The sequence below is a fragment of the Podarcis tiliguerta genome, assembly GCF_965153285.1.
Source record: "Podarcis tiliguerta genome assembly, chromosome: 7".
Classification (NCBI taxonomy): Eukaryota; Metazoa; Chordata; class Lepidosauria; order Squamata; family Lacertidae; genus Podarcis; species Podarcis tiliguerta.
This window is the reverse complement of record NC_139540.1, coordinates 22812163-22835622: the sequence shown is the minus strand read 5'-3', so window position 1 is coordinate 22835622 and position 23460 is coordinate 22812163. Positions and strand designations below refer to the sequence as shown.

Sequence of the window (23460 nt, the reverse complement as noted above, 5' to 3'; positions counted from 1 at the left end):
TCCTCTCCGTCTCTTCTTTTCCAGGCTAAACATACACAGCTTCTTCAAGCACTCATAATACTTGCTTTCCAGACCCTTTATCATCTTGCTGGCTCTCCTCTGCACATGTTCTGGCTTGTCAATACCATAGCTGTCAACTTTTTTAACCAGCCTGCCTTATTCTGGGTATCACATTGGTTTCTGTGTACTGTAGTCCCAATGACTCTCGCTCTGCAGTTTACGTGGATTCTTGGAGCGTCGATTGCGGACCATTGCTATACATGCAAAAGCAGTTAAGACTATAGCCGCTTTGGGTTTTCAGCGCTGCCTGACTCAAGGAGCGAAACGACGTGGAGCAGAGATGATAGAGCGCCGTGCAAAGCGAGAGCGATCCAGCAGCGCCCCTCGCGGGCTGGCTGATGTAGAAACGTTATGCATCAGAAGAACACGCCCCCCGCCCTTCGCTTTGTCTAGCGAGAGGCAAGATTAGCTCGGTGATAGATAACATGCTTCGCATATACAGCCATACCTTGGGTTACAGACGCTTCAGGTTGCGTTTTTTCGGGTTAAAGGTAAAGGTACCCCTTAACCATTAGGTCCAGTCGCGGACGACTTGGGGGTTGCGGCGCTCATCTCGCTTTACTGGCCGAGGGAGCTGGCATACAGCTTCCAGGTCATGTGGCCAGCATGGCTGAGCCGCTTCTGGCGAACCAGAGCAATGCATGGAAACACCATTTACCTTCCTGCCGGAGTGGCACCTATTTATCTACTTGCACTTTGACGTGCTTTCAAACTGCTAGATTGGCAGGAGCAGGAACCGAGCAACAGGAGCTCACCCCGTCGCGGGGATTCGAACCACCAACCTTCTGATCGGCAAGTCCTAGGCTCTGTGGTTTAACCCACAGCGCCACCTGCATCCCTCTTTTTCGGGTTACAGACCGCCAAAACCTGGAAGTACCGGAACAGGTTACTTCTGGGTTTCGGCGGTCACGCATGCGCAGAAACGCTAAATCACATTTTGCGATTGCGCAGAAGCACCAAATCGCAACCCATGTGTGTGCAGACGCGCCACTGTGGGTTGCAAACATGCATCCTGCATGGATCATGTTCACAACCCGCACGTCCACTGTATTGCAGGTTCGATCTCCAGGTAGGATTGCAAAAGGGGTGTTTGCCAGTGTAGATGGACCAGTGCCTGACTCCGTACATCTTCTAGCACTTCCCAAAGGATGTTTCACCTGCCCCTAGAATCCACACTGGCTGTCTATCACAAGACCATGTTGCCTCAGCAGGGGCCAATATGATTTCAAAAATTGGATAGAATCATGTAATTTTAGAGTTTGAAGGGACTCTGAGTGTCATCCAGCCCAGCCCCCAGAAATGCAGGAATATGCAGCTGCCCCATACGGGGATCAAACCTGCAACCTTGGCGTTAGCACCACACTAACAAACTGAGCCACCCAGGCCACGTGTTGAGATGCCTCCGTTGCAGGGGAGTGGACTAGATGCCGTTGGGTCCTATTCAACTCCACAATTCTATGATTAGCCCATAAGGCAACTTTTCCAACTTTGCATCTCCACTAGTTGACAAACTCGGGCGACTATTAAGCAGTGGAGGGACAAAGGATGATCTAATGTAGCCTTCCCCAATCTGGTGCCAATAACCAGGTGTTATGGGAGTTGTAGTAGTGACACCTGGTGTCCACAGTATTTTCAGCTTTTTAAGAAGTGTATTCTTTGGAGGGTGGGGGAAGAAATAACAACATTTATAATAATTTCACAGTGCTTATATTTAACATAATCACAGGTTGTTTACCACAAGTTATCTCCCACCTTGCATATTTTTTTTTAAAAAAAACACTCATACAAAACATAGAAGGTTAACAACAACAAAAAGAGACCAAAATTGTATTATGTTGGAGTAATTAAAACTGGAGCATTCCTAACAGTCCTGAGGGTAATTATTCCAGTAGTCAGTGCACAGCTGGGATGCAGGAACGGGTGGAGATAATCAAAGACATGTCTGTATTTAAACAGGTACTGGAGGGAAGTAGGGATCATTGTAAGATGATGTACTTTGTACATAGGAAGACCTTGCTGCAAATTCAGTGGCATTGTGTAATTTATCATTAAGCTGAAGACCTGTAGGGAGACAGTTTGTATCCCGTGGAACAGAACAATGGTAAACATTCCAGAGGCCAAAGATTAACAGCTTAATGTCAAAGACTGTAAAAGGTGTTACTTTGATCCAAGATATGCAATGTTTCCCATTTTTTTAAAGGTCCTGTACATTTTTTTATAATAAAATGAAATATATGTGCAAAATATTTACAGTCTTCCCCGTTATAACAAATTCTGGTTCCCAGGAGCAGCTGATGTTTTTTTAAAAAAAACCTCAAGAACAAAAATACATGAGGAGTTAGAAAATGTAGACTGCTATTAAACAGAGGACAACTGCTGTGATAAGTTTGCTATTCCTCATTTTAAAAAACCCCAGAGGCAGCAGCAGCTGAAGTGCAGGTCACAAGTCTTCTTCGCGTATTTTCTCAAACACACAGTCATCCTCATTTGGTCTACTAGCGTTCGGTTTTTTTCTTGGCTTAAAACCAGAATGAAATATCTGCACAGAATCAAATACAGGATATGTTAAACCAAGAGATCAGAAAAACCTCTAGTCAATAATACATGAAACACACACCAGTAGAACACCACCTAATTGTGTGTTGGGGAATACCACCAGCAGCTATGCTAATGATATGTAACAGGAAAGAAAAGATTTGTGAAAGCCAGCAACTATCAAGGTTTTTGATCCTGCTTTCTCCAACCTAGTGCTTGCAGATGTTTTGGCAGCCTATCCTGGCTGGGGCAGATGTGAGTCATAGTCCAAAACATCTGGAGGGCACCAGGTTGCAGAAGGCAGTTATCATACTGCAGCAATTGTATTGAAGCGACATAAGCAGTGGCAGGCTCTATGACACAGTGATAATAACTGTTTATATAGCACTATGACGTGAAGCACACTTCCAATAATAAGCTCCGTAATCCTGACAACCACCAGGAAAGGCATGTCAGCGTCACCATCCCCTTATTACAGATTGTGTGCGTGTGTGTGTCAAGGTTAGGAGGAGAGAACAGCAACTTGCATTAGGGACCCTAGTCATCTCCTTTCCCATCCCAGCCCCTCTCCGATTCTCCACCCAAGTTTATGTCATTTAATTCACAAACCTGACTTGGATGGATGCTTGGTTTCTTAGCTTTACCTGGTTCAGGAAGTTCAATCTGCTAAAACAGATTGATAAAATGTAAAGATCACTGCTAGGCAGAAAGATAAACACACAGAGGCAGGCAACATGTAACTCAAGTGTATTCACACAGGGGAGACACTGGCAAATGCACTATAGTATCAGCAATTTTAATCACATTTCTCTTTGACCTTGTGAACATGATTTCCATTGACCAGTGGCATTTATATGTGGAGAAGTGAGTGAAAGCAATGGGTTTGTTTTTTGGTCTTTTCCTTTAAGCAATGAACCAATTTCTGTGGTGAGCCTAGAATCTACAGATACCAGACAATACTCACCCCTACTGAAAAAGAAATCATTGCTAAAGTTGCCCTGAATATGATTTATGAACCTTACCCAAGAGGATGTGTCGTTCTATAGGCTGATGATCAAATGTTGAGCAAACTTCCCTCTCACTAGGTGCCTCGGCCTCCCATTTACAAAATGGAAAGTATGCATCTTGATTCCATATGCATGTTTACTTGGAAGTACTTTCTAGTTCCATTGAACTCAGTAGGATTTGCTCTTAAGCCTGTATATGATTTCAGCCATAGGGTGGGTCAAGTGAGAATCTCTGGAGCCAGTATTGCCCACTGAGGCTGGCAAGACAAAAGGCAGGGGGACCAACAGCAGACCCAAGCCAACAACAGGCAGAGCAACTTTCTGATTGGCTGTAAGTAAGGCTGGTAGGGGCTGGCTGAGTTTGGTGAGGCAACGTCCCCGTTGCTCTAATCACCCGGCCTCCACCGTGCAGGAGCAATGGAGCCAAGAACCCCACATCAACAGTCAGGCAAACGCGATTGTCAAACTTTGCTCACCATTTCTTGATCACCTTTGGTTGTTGTCATCAGCTGCTCCGATATTATCTTTTTTAAGCAGCTGCTTAGGAGAAATGCCTAGACGTGGGATAAATATTACATTTTGATTTTAAGTAAGAAAATACTTTATATGCAGAATTGCTGCTTTCCAGAGTACATCAGCTTTGCTCTGTGATTCGAATGTTTTTTTACCTCCAGCTTAATCTATCCGATTGCAGTCCACTAGCCATATCATTCAATTTACTCAGGACTTACATATGAAAGTAAACCTGAAGAAGCCTTTCCTGATGTGAACCTAAACATAGAACAGTAACACCTGGGGGATATTGTCTCTTGTGAACTGTCATACATAAGTAACAGATATAAGGCAACTTCTTTTCCTTTATATTTAATACTAGGTGGAAGAAAGCAGGGGGGTGAACACAGCTTAGCTGTAAAAGCACATCCTTTGCATCTATAGTGTCCCAACTTCAACCCCTGACATTAGCAAAATGAAGGAAGATGTCCGGGGAAGGCCTTGTTGAGCTGTTGCCTGCAAGGGTTAGGGTCAGGGGTGGGGAACTTCTGGCCCACAGACCTAATTAGGCCTTATACGAGTACCAATTTGCCCTGTAAGGCTATTATTACCCACAAACCCACACCCACCTGCCATACCTGATGTCATATGTGAAGCCAGGTGTGAGGGAGGTATGGATATGGCTACAAATAAATGGTCAGGAGCTTGAAGTGGGCTCCAGATTATTCCACTGCAAGCAGGGCAATCTGGGATCAGATGGACTAGGGATTTCCTCCATTGGGAAATGCACCTTCAAAGAAGGTCTCTAACTGCTAAAAAATCATCCCTTCTGAACTTTGGTGCTGCCATTTCAGCAGACACACAGAACATGGTTTTTCACTCTTCAGGCTTCCCCTTTTATGTACTTTATGTACGTTACATTTGTATTATGTAATACAAACCTGCTTTGTGTTAAAGGCAATCCATCTCCAGGTGTCAGAATCGTTGTACTCAAACCTGAGCTCCAGGAACTGGTCAAGGCCTTGGCCTGTAACAGATCCCTAAGTAGTTTTGAAAAAACGATGCAGTAATATTAGTCAAGAGGTCCTCCAGTCTATACTGATGCCTAGTCACTACACTACACTAGTATTCAGAGTATATCTCCAAAGGTTTTTTTAAAGAGAAGACTAACTAAAATTGTTGTATGCAAGTTAGAAATGCCCACTAACTTCAATGGGTTCACTCTCAGCAGAACTTTCATCCCTCGTTTTCTATATGCAGCTATCGCTTTCTCCTAGGTCAGAGGAGAGTGTTAAGAGGAATCTGAGGTGAGGCAAGACTGCAGAAGTATCAACTTAGTCTACCGTTGATGATATTTGGAACACAGAATGTTAACAATGAACAACTTCTTCCTAGCATGTGTATATGCAGCAAGAAAGGCGCATAAAGGCAATCTAAACTAAGAATTTGTGTTATTGCTTACAAAGCAGGCCCTCTCATTTAGGAATTTTTTTTCTCATGAGACTCAATTTTAAAGGAAATCTAGTACAAGAAAGTTAGCATTAAACAATGTGGTTAAGTCGTGAAGTTGCTCACAAGGTACTTACTAGAAATGTGACCTGCCAGCACCTCACCCTGTTGATCTTGAAGCTGACCTCTTTGATCTGGTTGCTAGGCAACTTTATGCAGCAGCTAATCTCATTATTCCCCACATGAATAGCAGCAGTACAGCCTGCTTCAGGATAGTCACAGGAGCAAGGAGCGAGCTTAATGTATCCGTAGTGCTGGACCTCCCGAGCCAGCTCTAAAAACTGTGCAAGAGAAACAGAAACTGGAGGACAACAGTGGGTTATATACTGTACCACATGAAGGTACTGAGGGCTAGCAACTTCAGCAAGGGACCGAAAGCCAAGGACTCTGCTGTTATCTGGATAAGCCCCCACCCCCTCAAACATACTGCGGGCCACGTCTCCCATATAAAATCAATGCAGGAATTATCCCAGTGCTCATTTGAGAATATACATGTCAATGTCAGGTGGGGATGATTAACACACTGGGAAAAATGTGTATGGCAGTGCAGATGGAATACCCAACACTATTAGCTTTTATCAGTAATTCCTTTCCAAAGTCTTCGGGCACAGCAGCAGCTTAAAGAAACTGGAACATGAGAAGAAAGGCAGAACTCAACACTGTTGTTCTGCTAGCACTATGGAACTTCTGCAGCCAGCTGTGCACCCTCAAAATCTGCTCCAGGGGGTTGGAAGATCCCCCAGAGCGCATTTTGAGGTGCACAGGGAGAAGAGGAGGAAGGGGAAGTCTACTTGTGCGAGAAAAATTCCACATGAGCAGTGTTGATTGCAGCAAGTCTCGAGGCCTCATCCATTTAAATCTGGAGCACTCTATAGGAGTTGTTCTAATCTTGTACCAAGTGATCTGCAGGCTATACTCCTGCTTTGTATGTCTAGAAGTTTGTCATTGTACAAATGCTACAGGAAATTCTGCAGAACTGAATTATTATTTCTCTGTTGCCTCTCTTTGTATGCTTATAACAAACTGCATTTTCACCCATGAAATAATTTAATACCGCAGCAGGCATTCTGTCTATGGAGGTAGAGCTGGAGGTGCTAATATAGAGTATTCTGGGGTTGAAAGATCAGAAGGGAAGGGAGAAGGGGTTTGGGTCTCTAGGTCTGCTCTTTCCCCTCTCTAAGCCAATCTCACATTTCATCTCCTGGCTCTGCAGGAAGAGCTTAAAGGAAAAGCCAGATGGGTAGAAGCCGGTCTGGGTTTGCCAGAGGGCAACCTTTGCAATAGCTTTGATGCAGGCAAGAGACTCATCTTCCTTCCTTCCCTCCTAACACATGATTTGTAGCATGCATGGGAAGTTAATGCTCATCCAAACTTTAGATGGGCCTCAGCTAATTTTCATGAACAACGTCAGCAGAATCTAACACACCTGGACAAATTTTGTGAAATGGGGACTAATTTTTTGTGCAGCTGGGCTTAGATTAATAGAAAGAGAGTTTCCCATCCTCATCTCTCCCTGAGACCCCTGACGAACCGCTCTGTTGGGGTCCAGTTGAGCAAACTGGGGTGGGATGGGACACAAGGAGAGGACAGAAGATTCTTCTGCTTACAAAATAAAATAAAAAATCCTTGGCAGATCTGAAGAACACTGCAAGCCTTTATAAGCAGATGCTCTCTCTGGTGTCTTTGCATAACAGCATGCACACTGAAAAGGTTAAAACACTGTGTTACCTTCATTTTGTTAGGTGCTTTCTGTAGCATCTGAAGCTTCTGCATCTGTCCATCTGTAGGCTTGATCCAGTTCTTCTCCATTTCCTGCAGAACCTTAAAAAGAGAAAAAAGGTATGTATTAAAGTCCCCAATGCATTGTTCTCTCTGACTTAAGAGTCCAGCAGCCAAACCACCAGACCAATGAGCTCCTCAAATTGCCTGTCCTGCTGATCCATGTGGGATCAGGTCCCTCTGACACGGCAGAAGGGGAACAGGAATGGTGGAGAACAGTTCTCTGAAGCAGCACAATCAACATGACTTTGCAAAGAATTTGGGGCAATAGCAGCCTGCAACACTAGAGTCCCACCATGCCCACCAGGTACTACTAGGCTGCAAGCAGCTACCCAGTTGCTAGTTCAACTGTCTGCATTACTGCAGCTCAAATAGCTCTCATGATAGAACTGTGATATTAAAAAAAAACAGCTGTAACATGCATTGCAATGAGAGGGAGCCAAGCACCAATTTATTTAATTTCAACCTAACATGGTGGCATATCATGACTCTCACACAACTATTAAGCAAGCATTTAAAAAGGTAAAGGTACCCCTGCCAGTACGGGCCAGTCTGGACAGACTCTAGGGTTGTGCGCCCATCTCACTCAAGAGGCCGGGGGCCAGCGCTGTCCGGAGACACTTCCAGGTCACATGGCCAGCGTGACATCGCTGCTCTGGCGAGCCAGAGCCGCACACGGAAACGCTGTTTACCTTCCCGCTAGTAAGCGGTCCCTATTTATCTACTTGCACCCGGGAGTGCTTTCGAACTGCTAGGTTGGCAGGCGCTGAGACCGAACGACGAGAGCGCACCCCGCCGCGGGGATTCAAACTGCCAACCTTTTGATCGGCAAGCCCTAGGCGCTGAGGCTTTTACCCACAGCGCCACCCGCGTCCCTTTTAAGCAAGCATTTAGGATGGTGCTAAAAACCCTTACCTTTTTTGGGGGGGGGCAAGTATTAGAGTGCTAATCTCTAAACCAGTTACTGCTGGATTACCCATTTCCTCCCTTCCCCACATTATGGGCAGAACTTGAAGTGACCTGTGGCAAAGTTCACTTGGGCTTAAGCCATAGATGATGGCAGCAGATTCAGCTGATGCTTAAACTCAGATCTGTGGCAACTGTATGATTTTAAACAACAAACGGGGTACACACAGGTGATGAGTGGTTCAAGTCTTCCACCACCCACTGCTTATCTCCCTGAGGTTGCTCTCCTCATGAGCAATGGGCTCATGAGGTAGAGCACATGTTTTGCACACCAAAGGTCATGGGTTCAATCCACAGTGTTCTCCAGGCAGGGCTATGGTGAATTCCTGCCTGAAAACCTTAGAGCAGCTGCCAGTCAGTGTTGGCCATGCTGAGCTAGATGGACTTGGTAGAAGGAGGTTTCTTAAATTCCTACATTTCCTCCCAGCTAAGCTCATGTCGGTTTCAGTAATATCCTAATGCCTGGGAGGGAGAGAAAGAAGCCACAAGTAAGTAATCTTTTGCTATGAACAACCCCCTGTGATGTGTTTTAAACCCAGATCTATCACTCTTACATCTAGTTGGGCCAGCCTACTCTTTGGGAACACCTATTTGTTATTATACATCAGGTAGTGTTGATGGATGGGAATTAAGAAGCTCTGCTTGTTCATGAACGCCTACTTTTAAACACAAGAAGTCAGTTTCTTTTCATAATAGTATTTCAGGAGTATTGCTTTTCTAGAAGGAACTCACCTGCACATGAAAAAACCTTACCTGTATATAAAGTAAGTTCACTGAAGTTCTGCAATTCATAAGCATTTTATCAAGGGAGGGGTCCATGTACCTGTCCAAGAGGGAGAGGGAAATGGAAAGTTTAAACGAAACAAAGTGAAATATCCAGTGAAATATCTACAATGAGAGCTACTACTGAAATACAGTGGTGCCTTGCAAGACGAAAAGAATCTGTTCCGCGAGTCTCTTCGTCTAGCGTTTTTTTCGTCTTGCGAAGCAACCCTATTAGCAGTTTAGTGGCTATTAGCGGCTATTAAAGGCTTAAGGGATTAGCGGATTAGCTGCTAAAAGGCTATTAGCAGCTTAGCGCCTTAGAAAAAGGGGGTGGGGAGCGAAAAAAAATCGCAAGACATTTTCGTCTTGCGAAGCAAGCCCATAGAGAAATTCGTCCTGCGAAGCGCATTGAAAAACAGAAAACCCTTTCGTCTAGCGGGTTTTCTGTCTTGCGAGGCATTCGTCTTGCGGGGCACCACTGTACTGTATTTCTGCCCTTCCTCCAGCATATATATACATTTTAATGCATCTTGCTAAATCCGCTTCTTCATCTTCCTTGCTTACCACTTTCTGATGCCAATCTTATAAGGCGATTCTTTCATGCTCTGAAGACTCACATAGGGAAGTTCAAATTCTGCCAGTTTTTTCAATACTAGAGGTGAGGGGGAAGGAAGGGGGAAGGTAATTTTTGAAAAAAGTTGACTTTTTAAATATACATCTTTTAAAGCACACATTTGTCTCCTTCATGCAATGCATTTTAACATGTGCTTGCGAAACACATAACTTGTGAAGTAACCCCAATCTCTTCCAACTTAAAAAGGAGAGAAATAAAAGGGATATTTTTCCAGCAAAGGCAAACCAAAAGTTCTTGCATTTTTATGATATGATAAAAGGTTTCTCTCCATGCAACATACAGGCTTTGCTTTAGGTTTTAAAGTCAACCAAAAACAAAGAGGAAAAACCAGAGTTCAGCCAAAACGTTGCTTCTACACAGCCGTCACCCATAAAGCTTTCCCACATTGCACAAATAGAAAGGAATGTGAAAGCAATGTCTAGTATACCAAACAATGCACCTCTTACCAGACAGCTCCCCATTGTTGTGATCTTGAATAAGGAACAAGCTGAAATAGCCTATTAATTCTCTTGAAAGCTCAATCTTGTACGATACAACCTGGAAGGGGGGTGGGGAGAAAAGAGAGGTACTTTCCCATTAAGATTATGAATGAGTCACGTTGTTTAAGACAATATTTTGAAATGGCTTTTGTATCAGGGTGGATTAGAAAAATGCAACAAATAAATCTGTTTCTGTTTCCCCACAGAGGTTTAGAGAGATGAAATAGAAATATTGCAAGTTTTCACATTCTTCATAACCGTTCATCGTGAAAAATGAGTTTTAAAAGGCTCTTACATATCTGCCACACTGATTCTATCTATGGGTGTTGTTTGTACTGGTTCTTTCTGCCAGAAATCACTGGTTCAGTCCAAATTGCTCCATTTCGTTTGGGCTTGGCCACCAAGAAATGTGTCTTTTTAAGCTAGTACTTTGCTTGAGATATCTGGACAGACACAACAGCAACATATTGCTTAACATGCTTGTGAATTGGTCCATATGAGATACTGTAAAGAACATTTAAAAATTACTTGCCTCTAGCACTCTTTCAGCGGTATCCGATGTCTGAATATCAATTCTGAGATACCGTCCATCAGCAAGATAAACATCCAGAAAAGATTGTTGGGTTTGGATTTTAAATGTATCCTGCAAGACATGAAAACATGGGATTGGAGTACCTATATATGTGGTCCTTGCATCTGAAACCAAAGATTTCAGCTTCTTCACTGCAGGAAAAAAATACGGTGGATCGTTAAGCAAACTAGGTCAGAAATGGATGGTCAGTGGTCAGGGCTGAAGGGAGTTGTAGTCCAAAATATCTGAAGGGCAACATGTTTTCTATCCCTGTTTTTGATCCCCAAAATAGTAAAAATGGGCAGCTGGCTTTGGTAAGATTAAAAAAGCAGATGTTGAAGTCTGCAGCACTTAGTTGATTGATTTTGTAAAATTGATTTTTTTGATCAATTAAAGAAGTGCACCAATTAAATTGTTTATTTTTAATCTAGATGCTTATAGATCCAAGTCTTTCTGAGAACAGAGGGAATACCTCTGGTGTTATGGTCCACTGTGACACAGCAATGCAAGCATCTGAAAAACACTATTTTCTTCTGAATTGCAGCTGCTCATATACAAGTTTATGCAGATTTGATTAATTATAACTAATTGATTAAAGTTATACCTTAAATCAAGCGACAGTGCTGCAATAAAATATAGTTGTGGACCCTAGGCATTTAGTTACAAACACACACACAAACTTCTTATCTCTCTTCATGATGAGAAGAAGCAACAACTATTTTTAGAACTAATTATGAGCATTAAGGAGTGAAAGGTGGCAGCTTCTCCTTCATCTATCTCATTGCTTTCAAAGTAGTTTACTTTCTACAAGATGTGCTTTGGATTACAGCCTTAGTCTGTACCAAAGGGTTGTATCTAATGCTAGTCCTATTCAGGTCTAGCCAACAAGGTGGCGTCATCACGACCCTCACGCATCCATTAAACAAGCATTTAGCACACTGCTAAAAAAGAACCTTACTTTTTTGCAATGTTAAGAGTGTTAATCTCCAAGCCAGTTACTGCTGGATTATTCATTTTCCCCTTCTCCCCATTATGGGCAGAACTTGAATTAACCTGTCGCAAAGTGCACTTGGGGTTAAACCAGAAATGATGACAGCAGATTCAGTTGATGCTTAAACTCAGAACTGTGACAATGGCGTCCAATTTCTAACAAAAATGGGGTCTGAGTCTTCCACCATCCACTGCTTATCTCCCTGAGTTTGCTCTGCTCATGGGGAATGTGTTGTAGCTTAGTGGTAGAGCACATGATTTGCATGCAAAATGCCATGAATTCAATCCAATGCATGTGTTTATAGAACATGGGACTCTTAATCTCTGGGTTGTGGGTCTGAGCCCCACACTGGGCAAAAGAGTCCTATGTTGCAGGACGTTGGGCTAGAGCCCTGTTTCACTGCCAAAGATGTCCTCAACCCATACAGAGTGGGCACGTGAAATGAGGAATGCTTGAATCTGTGTTGCCATGCTCACAGCCCATTTCACCAGCAAACCTCTTCACCAAGCTCTGTGCTTAGAATATCACAGTATATTCTTGTTTCGCCCTTCCACCACACCATCTTTTCACACCAAATAGTCACTTCTACTGTACAGTCTCACTTACAAGGATTTTTCATATAAGTGTTAATACTGAAAAATCCTAGGAGGGAAATCATGTGCTAAATATCGCCACTGCATTTATGCAGCAACTTAAAACAAATAAATTAGAGGATGTTCTCGGGTCATGCTGTACCAGTAGAAATTCTACAGAGGGGAGGAAAAGGTTTGCTCAGCCGTTTTACAGCTCCTCTTGTTTACAGGCCATTGCAGAAAGGCCCTAGATCCTCTATAAAATGTTGTGCAAGAAAACAGCACCGAGTATCAGAACATCTCTATTAAAAGCTATTTGCTTAGAACCTTTCATGCTTGGACAATGTTTACTTAGCCTTCAATTGCTGTTTTATAAATGCACTTACAAGTACATAGTAAAATACAATGGACACTTGCTGTTCACACATAATTTATGATCCTTCCCATAAATCATCTCTCCTATTGAAAAAAATGACATATTGAAATTTAGGCTATGTGTCTGGCATCATAATGCAGCACCAGCTAACCCACAGACATTTGGTGGAAGGAATGCTAACTAGGCATTCTATTGCATGGCTCTTCTCATGCACGGATCACATTCCCGGACCAAAGCTCTGGGTTGGGCATGCGAACAGCTTGAGTAAAGTACAATCTGACATTATTTGTGATGTTCATGAAGTACGCAGAGAAATGAAAGTAGTAAAAACCTGAGAGTTACTTTATTTGGAAACCATATACAACATGGGTACACTGCGGCAGGCCTGAAATGTGCTCTCTCCTACAGAATATTAAAATGTGTTGGGGGGGGGCCTCCAGTACAAAACTGCTAAGCTGAAACCAATAATGAAATTTGATTCTGTTTGTTTGGACATGAACGAGGTAAGGACACAGTTTTCATCTCCTACTACATTTAATTAAATCTTAGGGGACTTAGGCTATCACTTATGTCATCAATTCAAGTGCATACCAAAACTTTGGGTTTGTGCACTTAAAGGAGATTAAATGACTGCCCCCTTAAAGCAGGAATGAGGAACTATGGATCTCCAGATCTTATTTGACTCCAAATCCCATCAGCCCTAGCCAACATGGCCTATGGTTAGGGATATAGTTGGTATTGTATTCCCAATGACATCTGGAGGGCTGCAGGTCTCTGTTATGCAACAAATGCATCTTAAAAAACAACCACCACCTGGCTTTTTGCAGTTTGGAAAGTGATGGGGAAATGCATTGAATGTATGGAATGAAAAAATTATTAACGAGAAGACATAAGGACAGCTTGCAAGCAAATTAGAATGAATGCTGAACGAAGACTGGACATAATTTTAAGTTTTGTACAAGCAAACCAAGATGAATACTTAATAAGTAGGTGATCTGGAGCTGCCCTGTATATAACACTTCATGCATCTGATTGAAGTGGGCTCTAGTTCACGAAAGCTTATGCCATACTAATAAAACGAACTCTTGTCACATCATTTAAATGTCCTTGCTGTCTGTGTTACTTAAATGGTATGATTTTAACTGAAGGCCAGAAAATATTGATAAAATTAAAGGTAAAGGTAAAGGTAAAGGGACCCCTGACCATTAGGTCCAATCGTGACCGACTCTGGGATTGTGGCACTCATCTCGCTTTATTGGCCGAGGGAGCCGGCGTACAGCTTCCAGGTCATGTGGCCAGCAGGACTAAGGCGCTTCTGGAGAATCAGAGCAGCACACAGAAACACCGTTTACCTTCCCATCGGAGCGGTACCTATTTATCTACTTGCACTTTGACGTGCTTTCGAACTGCTAGGTTGGCAGGAGCAGGGACCGAGCAAGGGGAGCTCACTCCGTCGCGGGGATTCGAACTGCCGACCTAGGGTCCTAGGCTCTGTGGTTTAACCCACAGCGCCACCCACGTCCCACATTGATAAAATTACTGAAACTAAACTCTGCTATCATCATTCCAACCTTGCAAGGCCTTGGGACACTGCACCTCCATGATCATACACCATATTTACACTGTTTCTACTAAGGAGAATATAGGCAGAGAGGCTAGAAGTTCAAGTTGCAACACTCTGGAAGTACGTGCCAGACTGCAGCTGTCGCCACCATTACAAGATAAAGAGATGTTGACATTTTCACGTCAACACACTTATCGTTTCTTGTCCTGACATAACCCAAAGCTATTTTCTTGAAGCTAAGTCCCAAGGAGCATGCTTTCTTTTTTTAAAAAGTGCTCAGAGAGTTTTCTGGGAATCGTGTAGTGACCGTAAATAAATAAATGCCGTATTTTTCGCTCTATAAGACGCACCCGACCATAAGACGCATCTAGTTTTTAGGGGAGGAAAACAAGAAACAAGAAGCCTCCTGAGCAAAGAGGGAGCGCTCCTCCCTCTTCGCTCTGGAGGCTTTGCAGGGCTATCCCTGAAGCCAGGAGAGAAAGCAGGATCGGTGCGCACCGATCCCACTTGCTCTCCTGGCTTCAGTGAAAGCAAGCCTCCTGGCTTTCCCCCGACCTCCCGCAAGAGCCACGTGCTCTTGGGGGCTTTTCTGGGAGGTGGGGGAAGGGATAGAGCCACACGCTCTGTCCCTTCCCCCACCTCCCGCAAAAGCCAGGCATGGGTGTGCGAAGCCTCCGCAGGGCAGCAGGATGAAGACTCCCCACTGCCCTGCAGGGGCTTCACGCAGCTAAGCCAGAAGCTGGAACAGCTAGAGGGAGCGCTGCGCAGAGCTCCCTCTCACTGTTCTGGCTTTTGGGATAGCCTGCATTCGCTCCATAAGACGCACACACATTCCCCCTTACTTTTTAGGCGGGGGAAGTGCGTCTTATAGAGTGGAAAATACGGTAAATAAATAAATAAATAACATATGCAAACCCTTTTGGCACACTTTAAAAAAAAACAACCAAAAACATTCGGGGCATGAGAACAGCATTAGCTTTTAAACAGATCAGCTTATATCAGATTGCAACTATTGCCAACTTGGTAGCTAATGCAGCAAAGTAGGCAAAGTTAAGCAGTAAGGATCTAGTTATCCTGCACACTAATATCAAACTCCAAGCGCAGGCCAAAACACCGCCATCCAAGCATGAGGAGGAGGCGGGAGCAGCCTTGGGGGAACCCTTAAGGTTTGCAGAAGTACCAAAAAAAAGGGGGGGGGAGTGGGGGGTGGGCCCTAAGGGGAAGGGGGTGGAACCAAAACATTGGAAGGAGAACTGAGCATGCTCATTGGGCATGGAATGGTGCCAATTGTTGGAAGGGGGAAGGAGAGGAAGGAAAACTCAGAGGGAAGGACGAAGGGAACGGAGTCCCCAGGATATGGTCATGGCTTCCTAACAAAGAGAAGCTCACACTATGGTATTTTGTCCCAGGGCCCATTTGTTACTTTCTAAAAACAAGCTTATTTTTCAGTCCGTTTTAAGACAGAATAAGGTGCAGGGAGCACAAGGCAAGCACTTTTTCCAATAGGTTTTCTGTGAAAGACTAGAGCTTACCTGCTGCAGTTTCCTAAAGAAACTAATAAAGACATCGCTGTTCGTAATACTAGGATCAATCGACACTGAAAAACAAAAGGACAAAAATCAGGACTGACAGCTTAAAGGATTATCTATATATGTAAGCTTTCAGTTTTATGACTGAAAGGGAAACTAACAATATAGAAGAAAGTACATGCATATTCAAGACAAACATGGTAGAAAATAATTATTAGGTTTGTATAATTGAATGTGGATTTTTTTTAATAGCACATTGGAGGATCCAGAAAGCATTGTGTAGAGTGGCTTTCAGGAGTAATGATCATCACATTTCATAAGCTCCTGATGAGAGGCCTTATAAATCAATATACACAGTGATGCTTTAGATGACCACATTTTCTCCTCACCCTTTCATTTATGCCACCTGGAGCTCCTTGGAGAAAAAGATGGGATCTATACATAAAAAACCCAATACATAAATTAAATCTGTTTTCCTGAATCCTTACTTAACTGATGACTATAATGGGTGAGGAAAAAACAGGGGGGTCTTCTTTCTTGTGCACCGCATCAGATGCAACTCATTATATATATATATATATATATATATATATATTTGCTTTCGTAGATTTTCACGGGTACAGGAATGCAGGTTTTGGTGTCCTCGGGTGTCTTCCCGTGTAAAAGTTGGGGTGTCTAGGCGACGTTTCGACGAGGTCTCACTCGTCATCTTCAGGCTGGTGCTTTCGGCTTCTTGTTACTGGAACAGAGCAGGATCTCAGTGTTTGAGTTCCTATAAATACTGTTGAGGAGGTGTGGTGTATAGCCTCCAATGTTCTGGGCAGAGAGGAGGTTCCCAGGCTAGTGTGCCTATTCTTCTTTTGTTCCTTAATTACTTGAGGGATATCTTGAGTGATTTCTTGAGTGATTTCCTGAATCCCACTTAGGTGGGTCATTAGGTGTGGATTAGTTGCTAAAGCCTTCGTGTCTTGAACTCTTGAACTTTGTGAAGAGTTTTTCTGAGAAGATGGCTGTACTGCACTTGGTTGTGCTCTGGCTTGGCTTCGTGTATAGGGGCGAGCTGTGGTTTTGTGGCCTGTGCCAGCCAGATCTGTGTAGGGATTGCAGGGGGGTGCAGCATCCGGAGGTGCCACCCTGGTTTGGCTACTGGATGGTGTCTGTAATTTATCTGTGGAGAGGGTCTGGGTTTGGGTCTGGTGTGGTTGATTGGTGATGGCGTTCTGTGTGCCTCTGGATCTGGTGTCAGATTTTGTGGGGAGGGCTAATTTCCAGATGTCTGGCAAGCGGGATGTGTCGTCACGCTTGTTCATGTTGTGAGGGTGTTTCTCTATCTCGATGGCTTCCATGATTATTCTCTTGTGGTGATGTTCCATGTTAAAGAGCAATTTGGAATCTGCAAAATTAATTTCGTGTCCTGTTTCTTTCATGTGTTCCAACACATGAAAGAAACAGGACACGAAATTAATTTTGCAGATTCCAAATTGCTCTTTAACATGGAACATCACCACAAGAGAATAATCATGGAAGCCATCGAGATAGAGAAACACCCTCACAACATGAACAAGCGTGACGACACATCCCGCTTGCCAGACATCTGGAAATTAGCCCTCCCCACAAAATCTGACACCAGATCCAGAGGCACACAGAACGCCATCACCAATCAACCACACCAGACCCAAACCCAGACCCTCTCCACAGATAAATTACAGACACCATCCAGTAGCCAAACCAGGGTGGCACCTCCGGATGCTGCACCCCCCTGCAATCCCTACACAGATCTGGCTGGCACAGGCCACAAAACCACAGCTCGCCCCTATACACGAAGCCAAGCCAGAGCACAACCAAGTGCAGTACAGCCATCTTCTCAGAAAAACTCTTCACAAAGTTCAAGAGTTCAAGACACGAAGGCTTTAGCAACTAATCCACACCTAATGACCCACCTAAGTGGGATTCAGGAAATCACTCAAGAAATCACTCAAGATATCCCTCAAGTAATTAAGGAACAAAAGAAGAAAAGGCACACTAGCCTGGGAACCTCCTCTCTGCCCAGAACATTGGAGGCTATACACCACACCTCCTCAACAGTATTTATAGGAACTCAAACACTGAGATCCTGCTCTGTTCCAGTAACAAGAAGCCGAAAGCACCAGCCTGAAGATGACGAGTGAGACCTCGTCGAAACGTCGCCTAGACACCCCAACTTTTACACGGGAAGACACCCGAGGACACCAAAACCTGCATATATATATATATATATATATAGCAATTTGAATTGTAGTGGTGGTGCTTTTGGAAAGTTGGCCTGAAGGCCATTGGCTAATATGAGGAAATAACAATACTGTGCAGCCTTTATTTAGTGGAGGTTTTATAGAACAAGATAAAGCAGCATCTGTAATAAATAGTTTGGGGCTAAATAAACATGCTCAGCCCATGAGAACAGATGAGATACCATCTAACAGTTTCTGATCCAATGAAATCATGCATAAAATTTACATTTGCACCATGTGTCATGAACCACTATTGACACATGTGTGTGTGTGTGTATTAAGGATTTGCTGTACCATTCTGTAGATATTGTTCAAGTTGAGCTCTCCTTTCATCAGCCATCGACTTCGTCATTGCGAGGTAGAATTTTGGAGGGAACGCAGGCACACCTTTCCCAAAGACCCGCCTTAACTGAAAAGACAGGGCAACTGGATAGAGCACTTTACTTGTTAGAGAGAAGAAGGACAGACTTGCTGGACTGGAAGAGCAAAGCAATTCTTATATTATTGAAATACAAGGGGCTGTATGTCCCCTATTGTCAACCTAAATGTTCCTGTGAATCTGGAGAGGTAGAATCAACAACTCATCTTCTTACGCGTTCCTCTTTTTATCATGATATATGTACGATTTTTACTGAACCCTTTTAATGGAAATCTCCAGGATAATCAGATGCATTTCATGTTTTCTTTCTTCCTTTCAGTTCAGAATACATCCAACTCTTACAGGGTGGCTTAATAATGAGCTGCTGCGTGTAAAACTTGTCAGGGACTACTAATTTTAGTAAAATTGTAACTTATGCCTGGTGTTCCACATTACCATACACTTACTAGTAATTCACTGTTATGGTTCTCCATTTCAATCAATCAATATCAGTTTACTGTTCTAGCCAAAGGCCATAACAACCCCTTAGCAACCATACCAATTAAAACAATACAGATCATAATATGACCCAACATCCATGATGCAAGAGAGGTTGCCAGAAACACCAAGGAATGCAAATCCAGCTTGATTTCAAATTAAACCTCCAAATCACAACAATTTATAGTGATTTTATCTAACTCCTTTTTCCTGATTTTGTTTGTTTGTTTTTGCAACCAGTGTATAGAGGGCCACTCTGGAAGCTTTTACTAGAGGCAGAGTATAACAGCAGCAGAATGCTGATGCCTCACATGGTTCAAATGGAAGAAGGCTGTTGTAATAATGTTCATGGACATGATGCAATATGGTTACCTGGATCTTTCTGAAGAGGGTACACTAGGAATCTGTATCAGTGATAGCATCTTTCTGACAAGAACATTGAAGCTGGGTTCTGGTGGCTAACGCAATCTGATTTTTCTGACAGATAAACACTGAGAGGCCATTGTCTCTCATGCCCAAGGAAGTTATTTGACATAGTTTATTTCATATTGCTTGTTACACGGTGTTGCCACCTGTTAAAGGCACCTGAAAAATGAGAGAAACCTGTTCTTCTCAATGTTACTCAGTTCTCCTTTCATAGCTTTTTGGAAGAAGAAGAAGAAGAGTTTGGATTTGATATCCCGCCTTTCACTCCCTTTAAGGAGTCTCAAAGCGGCTAACATTCTCCTTTCCCTTCCTCCCCCACAACAAACACTCTGTGAGGTGAGTGGGGCTGAGAGACTGTGACTGGCCCAAGGTCACCCAGCAGCTGCATGTGGAGGAGCGGAGACGCGAACCCGGTTACCCAGATTACGTGACTACCGCTCTTAACCACTACACCACACTGGCTCTCTACACTTGGATATTCACTAATGCCAGTTGGGATTAAAAGAAGAAACTTTAAGCCTTTAATGGGGAATCTGAGTAAGCAAAAAATCAGCAAGGAGGAACAAGAGAAAAAAGAAACTTTACTTCAACTCTACATGCCTTTCCCCCTTGCCTTTTTACTTTGACTTTCCCTAAAACATATACCCGCCATCCTGACATTAAGCCTGAGAGATCCACCACAGTTCAGTCCATGTTATGTCACTGAAGTCACTCTGGTCCAAACCCTGGACATATTGTGATGCATCCAATGTAAGTTCTACTCAAGAGTATACCCAATGAAGTTAATGGCTATGATTAGGTCCATTAGTTTCTATGGATCTAATCTAAGTGGAACTTTCCTCTCCATCCTTACATTCTATTCAAAACCACCATGTCCCTAAGCTCTGCCAATATTTAGTCAGTTGAAGTAGGATGCTGCCTATTATCTTAAATTACAGTCATATCTTAGAAGTCGAACGGAATCCATTCCGGAAGTTCGTTCGACTTCCAAAACGTTCGGAAACCAAGGCGCAGAAAGCTCCTGCAGCCAATCGGAAGCCGCAGAACCCATGTCAGACTTTCAGGCTCCAAAGAACGTTCGCAAACCAAAACTTCTGGGTTTGCGGTGTTCAGGAGCCAAAATGTTCAACTTACAAAGGTATGACTGTAAATGTTTTCCTTTAGCTATAAATTACCAAATATGTCCAAATTGTTCCAGCCTCAGATATGTATTATGAATATTATTTATATGCCACCTTTGGGGATATAGCCCAGACAAGTCATCTTGATTGTAATATTGCAATAAAGGCAATGGGCAGTATTCAACTAATGCATTCCGTCAGTGCAAGGATTTACACTTGTGCAATAGGCATTTCTCCTCCTCTCCCATTCCCACATGCACCCCACACCCTTTCCAGATCTGCTCGAGAGGCTTTGGGGAACCCCTAGAACAGGTTGGAGGGCACAGAAGGAGGATCTCTTAGCGCTACTTTGGATTCAACCCAATGACCCAAAATAATTAAAATTAACAATGGCAGAAATGATTAGCAAGACCCTTTAAAACAATGACAGAGAGTAATAAAGCAACTAAACAGAGCTATATTTTGGAACATATCTCTGTAGCTGTTTGTGTGAAAAGAAGTTATTAAAAAGAAAAACACACAAAGGACAATGCCCATTACATATCCATACCCTCTCACATAAACTACAGTAAGGTAGTTTATTCTTGCATATACCTCACTTATCTAAACCCTAAAAGTGATAACTCATACATTTGTGTAAAAATTCAAATGGATATCAAGTGCTCTGAATAAAGAGAACATTTACATAGCTACCTATCGAACCTAAACATTAGACCCATATGTTCCTAAATTTAGGTGACACTCTCCACTCACAAATCAATGAATGTCAGAGAACAAGGATGGGCGGAAGGCATATCATGATCTACTGGAAGATCTCTGGGTGATTTGTGGTAGACCTCAATGATTTCTGACTCCCAATTGCGTAGCTATAGCAATAACATAATGAACACATTAAAAAAAATTAAGTCTGCAGGAATGAACAAAACTTGGAATAAACCAGGGATTGATTTTTACATGGGAAAACTGAGTGAATCTCAGTTCTGGAAGTCAGAAAAACCCCTGTACTCAGCAGTAGCTGAGAGGCACCATATTCTTTCGTTCTAAGTGCAAATCTTTTGTACCTTGCTCCAGCTGACAGATCTCAGGACTTTAGTAAAATACAAAGTAGATTCAACAAGGGCTGGAGTCTGACCTTCCCCCGCTGTAGAATGTACCACACTTCCATGTAAAACATATCCTCCAAAATGTTTTCTGGCAGAACATGAAAAAGGAGCAGCAATAAGTGAAAGGGGAAGGTGACCAATGAACCGGAACATCTTACCTGTTCATTCCAGTGGTGCAACTGACTGTAACGCACCTTGCAGAAAAGGAAGCCTTCAAGATACACAGAGTACAGCTGAAAATACACAGATTCTCTAAATAAATCCTCTTGGGAGAGTTAGGGGAATTTATCACTTCCTATTATCTGCATTTCAAACTTTCTTGCATAGAGCCCCACAATTCTTCTCATGCAGATCCTGCAAATTCCCCAAACCAGGGCATCCTCCTATATGACGGCACACCCATCATGCCTCCTCACCCTACAATCAACTCACAATTCCCATCACACTGCTATTCATTCCCATGCCTTCCCCAAGTACATTGCGTCCCCCAAAGAACCCCTTAACAGACCTGCAATCCCCAGCAACATCAACCAACTACAGCTCCCAGGATTCTTTTGGGGGAAATAATGCACTTTGAGAGCGCATTAAAGGGTGTACATGCAGCTCTCTGCCTACCCTAGGCTTGCCAGATATTTCTTATTTGAAAAGACTGTCGCTCCAGATCATTTGATCATTTCGGGTATTGCAATGGGGTGCTTAATACGAATGAACAAGGGCAACCGTGATTTCTTCAAATATAGGGCGAGAATCTTTGCAGTTTACTTGAGAAGCAGGGCACAGCAGCAGCAGATTTCCCTTCTTTTGGCCATTGTATAGTCTGAGCCCCCCCCCCCTTACACACACTCTTCCCCCAACCCCGTGAAACCACGTGCCAACCACATTCTACTCTCTCAAATGCTCCTCGTTCCTGGCGCATCAGTACAAATCTGTGCCATCCAGGCACAGACCCCTCCATATCTTGACTCCCGCAAAGCCCACCCTCCTTCCCTACAGACACTATTCAAGTTATTTGCCTCTGGCAAGCACTCCCCACTCCCAACCTCCCCATTCCTTTCACACAGAGGCTGTGCTTCCCACCCACCCCCACCCCACATGCCACGCAACCCTCCTCCTCCTCCCCTCGCATACACACACGCCCCATTTCCCCCACCTCAGCTGCGCATAAAGCATCCCCCAAGCTCAGCGCCACACGACGCGGACGGATCCCTCAACCAATTGCCCGCAACGGGAAGCCAAATCCACGCTCTCCTTCCCTGTGGGAAACCCCCCCCCCACTTCCATCTCCCCTGCTCAGACCCTCCCCACCGCGCCCCACAACAAGCAGCCCTGGAGGGAAAGGCGAAGGATGCAAGGCGGCTCTTAACCCGCGTCAGGTGCGCGCCTCTCGCCCTCCTGGGGTTGCGTTTCTTCAGTGCGCGCAGCGCTGGGCAAAAAAAAAAGGCGCGGCTCCTGCCAACTTGCGGGCAAAGTGGCGCTTGCAGCGTCTGGTGCAGACGCCTCGCTACTTCCACACACACGCACAGGCGCGCGCCTCTCTCTCTAACCCGCCTTCCTCACCGCCAGCGCGGCTACTACGGTCGCCCATCCGCCCTCCATCCCTCCCTCCCGCTTCCTCCTGGCTACTTCACCACATAGCGGCCGCCAAACTTCTCCAGCAGCTCTTCGGAGAGAGGGATGCTGAAGTGCATCTTCATGGTGGAGGCGGAGAGCAGACGCGCGCGCCGCCTCGCCAGCCCAGACCCCGCCGCGTGCCTGGCCAGGCTGTGCTAATGGGGCAGGGCGGCCGCGGGAGCATTTGTTTTCCCCACGTGATGGCGGAGCCGGGACGCGGCTGTCTCCTCCCTCCGGAGGGTGGGGA

General features: G+C 44.1%; 1 protein-coding gene across 3 annotated transcripts; it reads right to left on the bottom strand.

The window, feature by feature from the left end:
• Positions 1 to 1753: 1753 nt before the first annotated feature.
• SNX31 (sorting nexin 31) lies at positions 1754 to 23412 on the bottom strand. Of its 3 annotated transcripts, none has more exons than XM_083450829.1 (14): positions 23231 to 23412; positions 21761 to 21835; positions 18391 to 18505; positions 15833 to 15897; positions 10759 to 10869; positions 10194 to 10284; positions 9678 to 9765; positions 9102 to 9171; positions 7332 to 7424; positions 5681 to 5884; positions 5036 to 5134; positions 4079 to 4156; positions 3205 to 3261; positions 1754 to 2599 (listed from the first exon to the last, which is right to left on the bottom strand). In XM_083450829.1, exons 1-14 carry the CDS (start codon positions 23294 to 23296, stop codon positions 2501 to 2503), a joined length of 1311 nt encoding a protein of 436 aa, XP_083306955.1. In that variant the 5' UTR covers positions 23297 to 23412; the 3' UTR covers positions 1754 to 2500. The 3 variants fall into 3 exon arrangements, with proteins under 3 accessions (XP_083306955.1, XP_083306956.1, XP_083306957.1); XM_083450830.1 differs by having other exon boundaries at positions 3205 to 3258; XM_083450831.1 differs by lacking the exon at positions 23231 to 23412 and adding an exon at positions 22753 to 22899.
• Between the last annotated feature and the right edge of the window lie 48 nt (positions 23413 to 23460).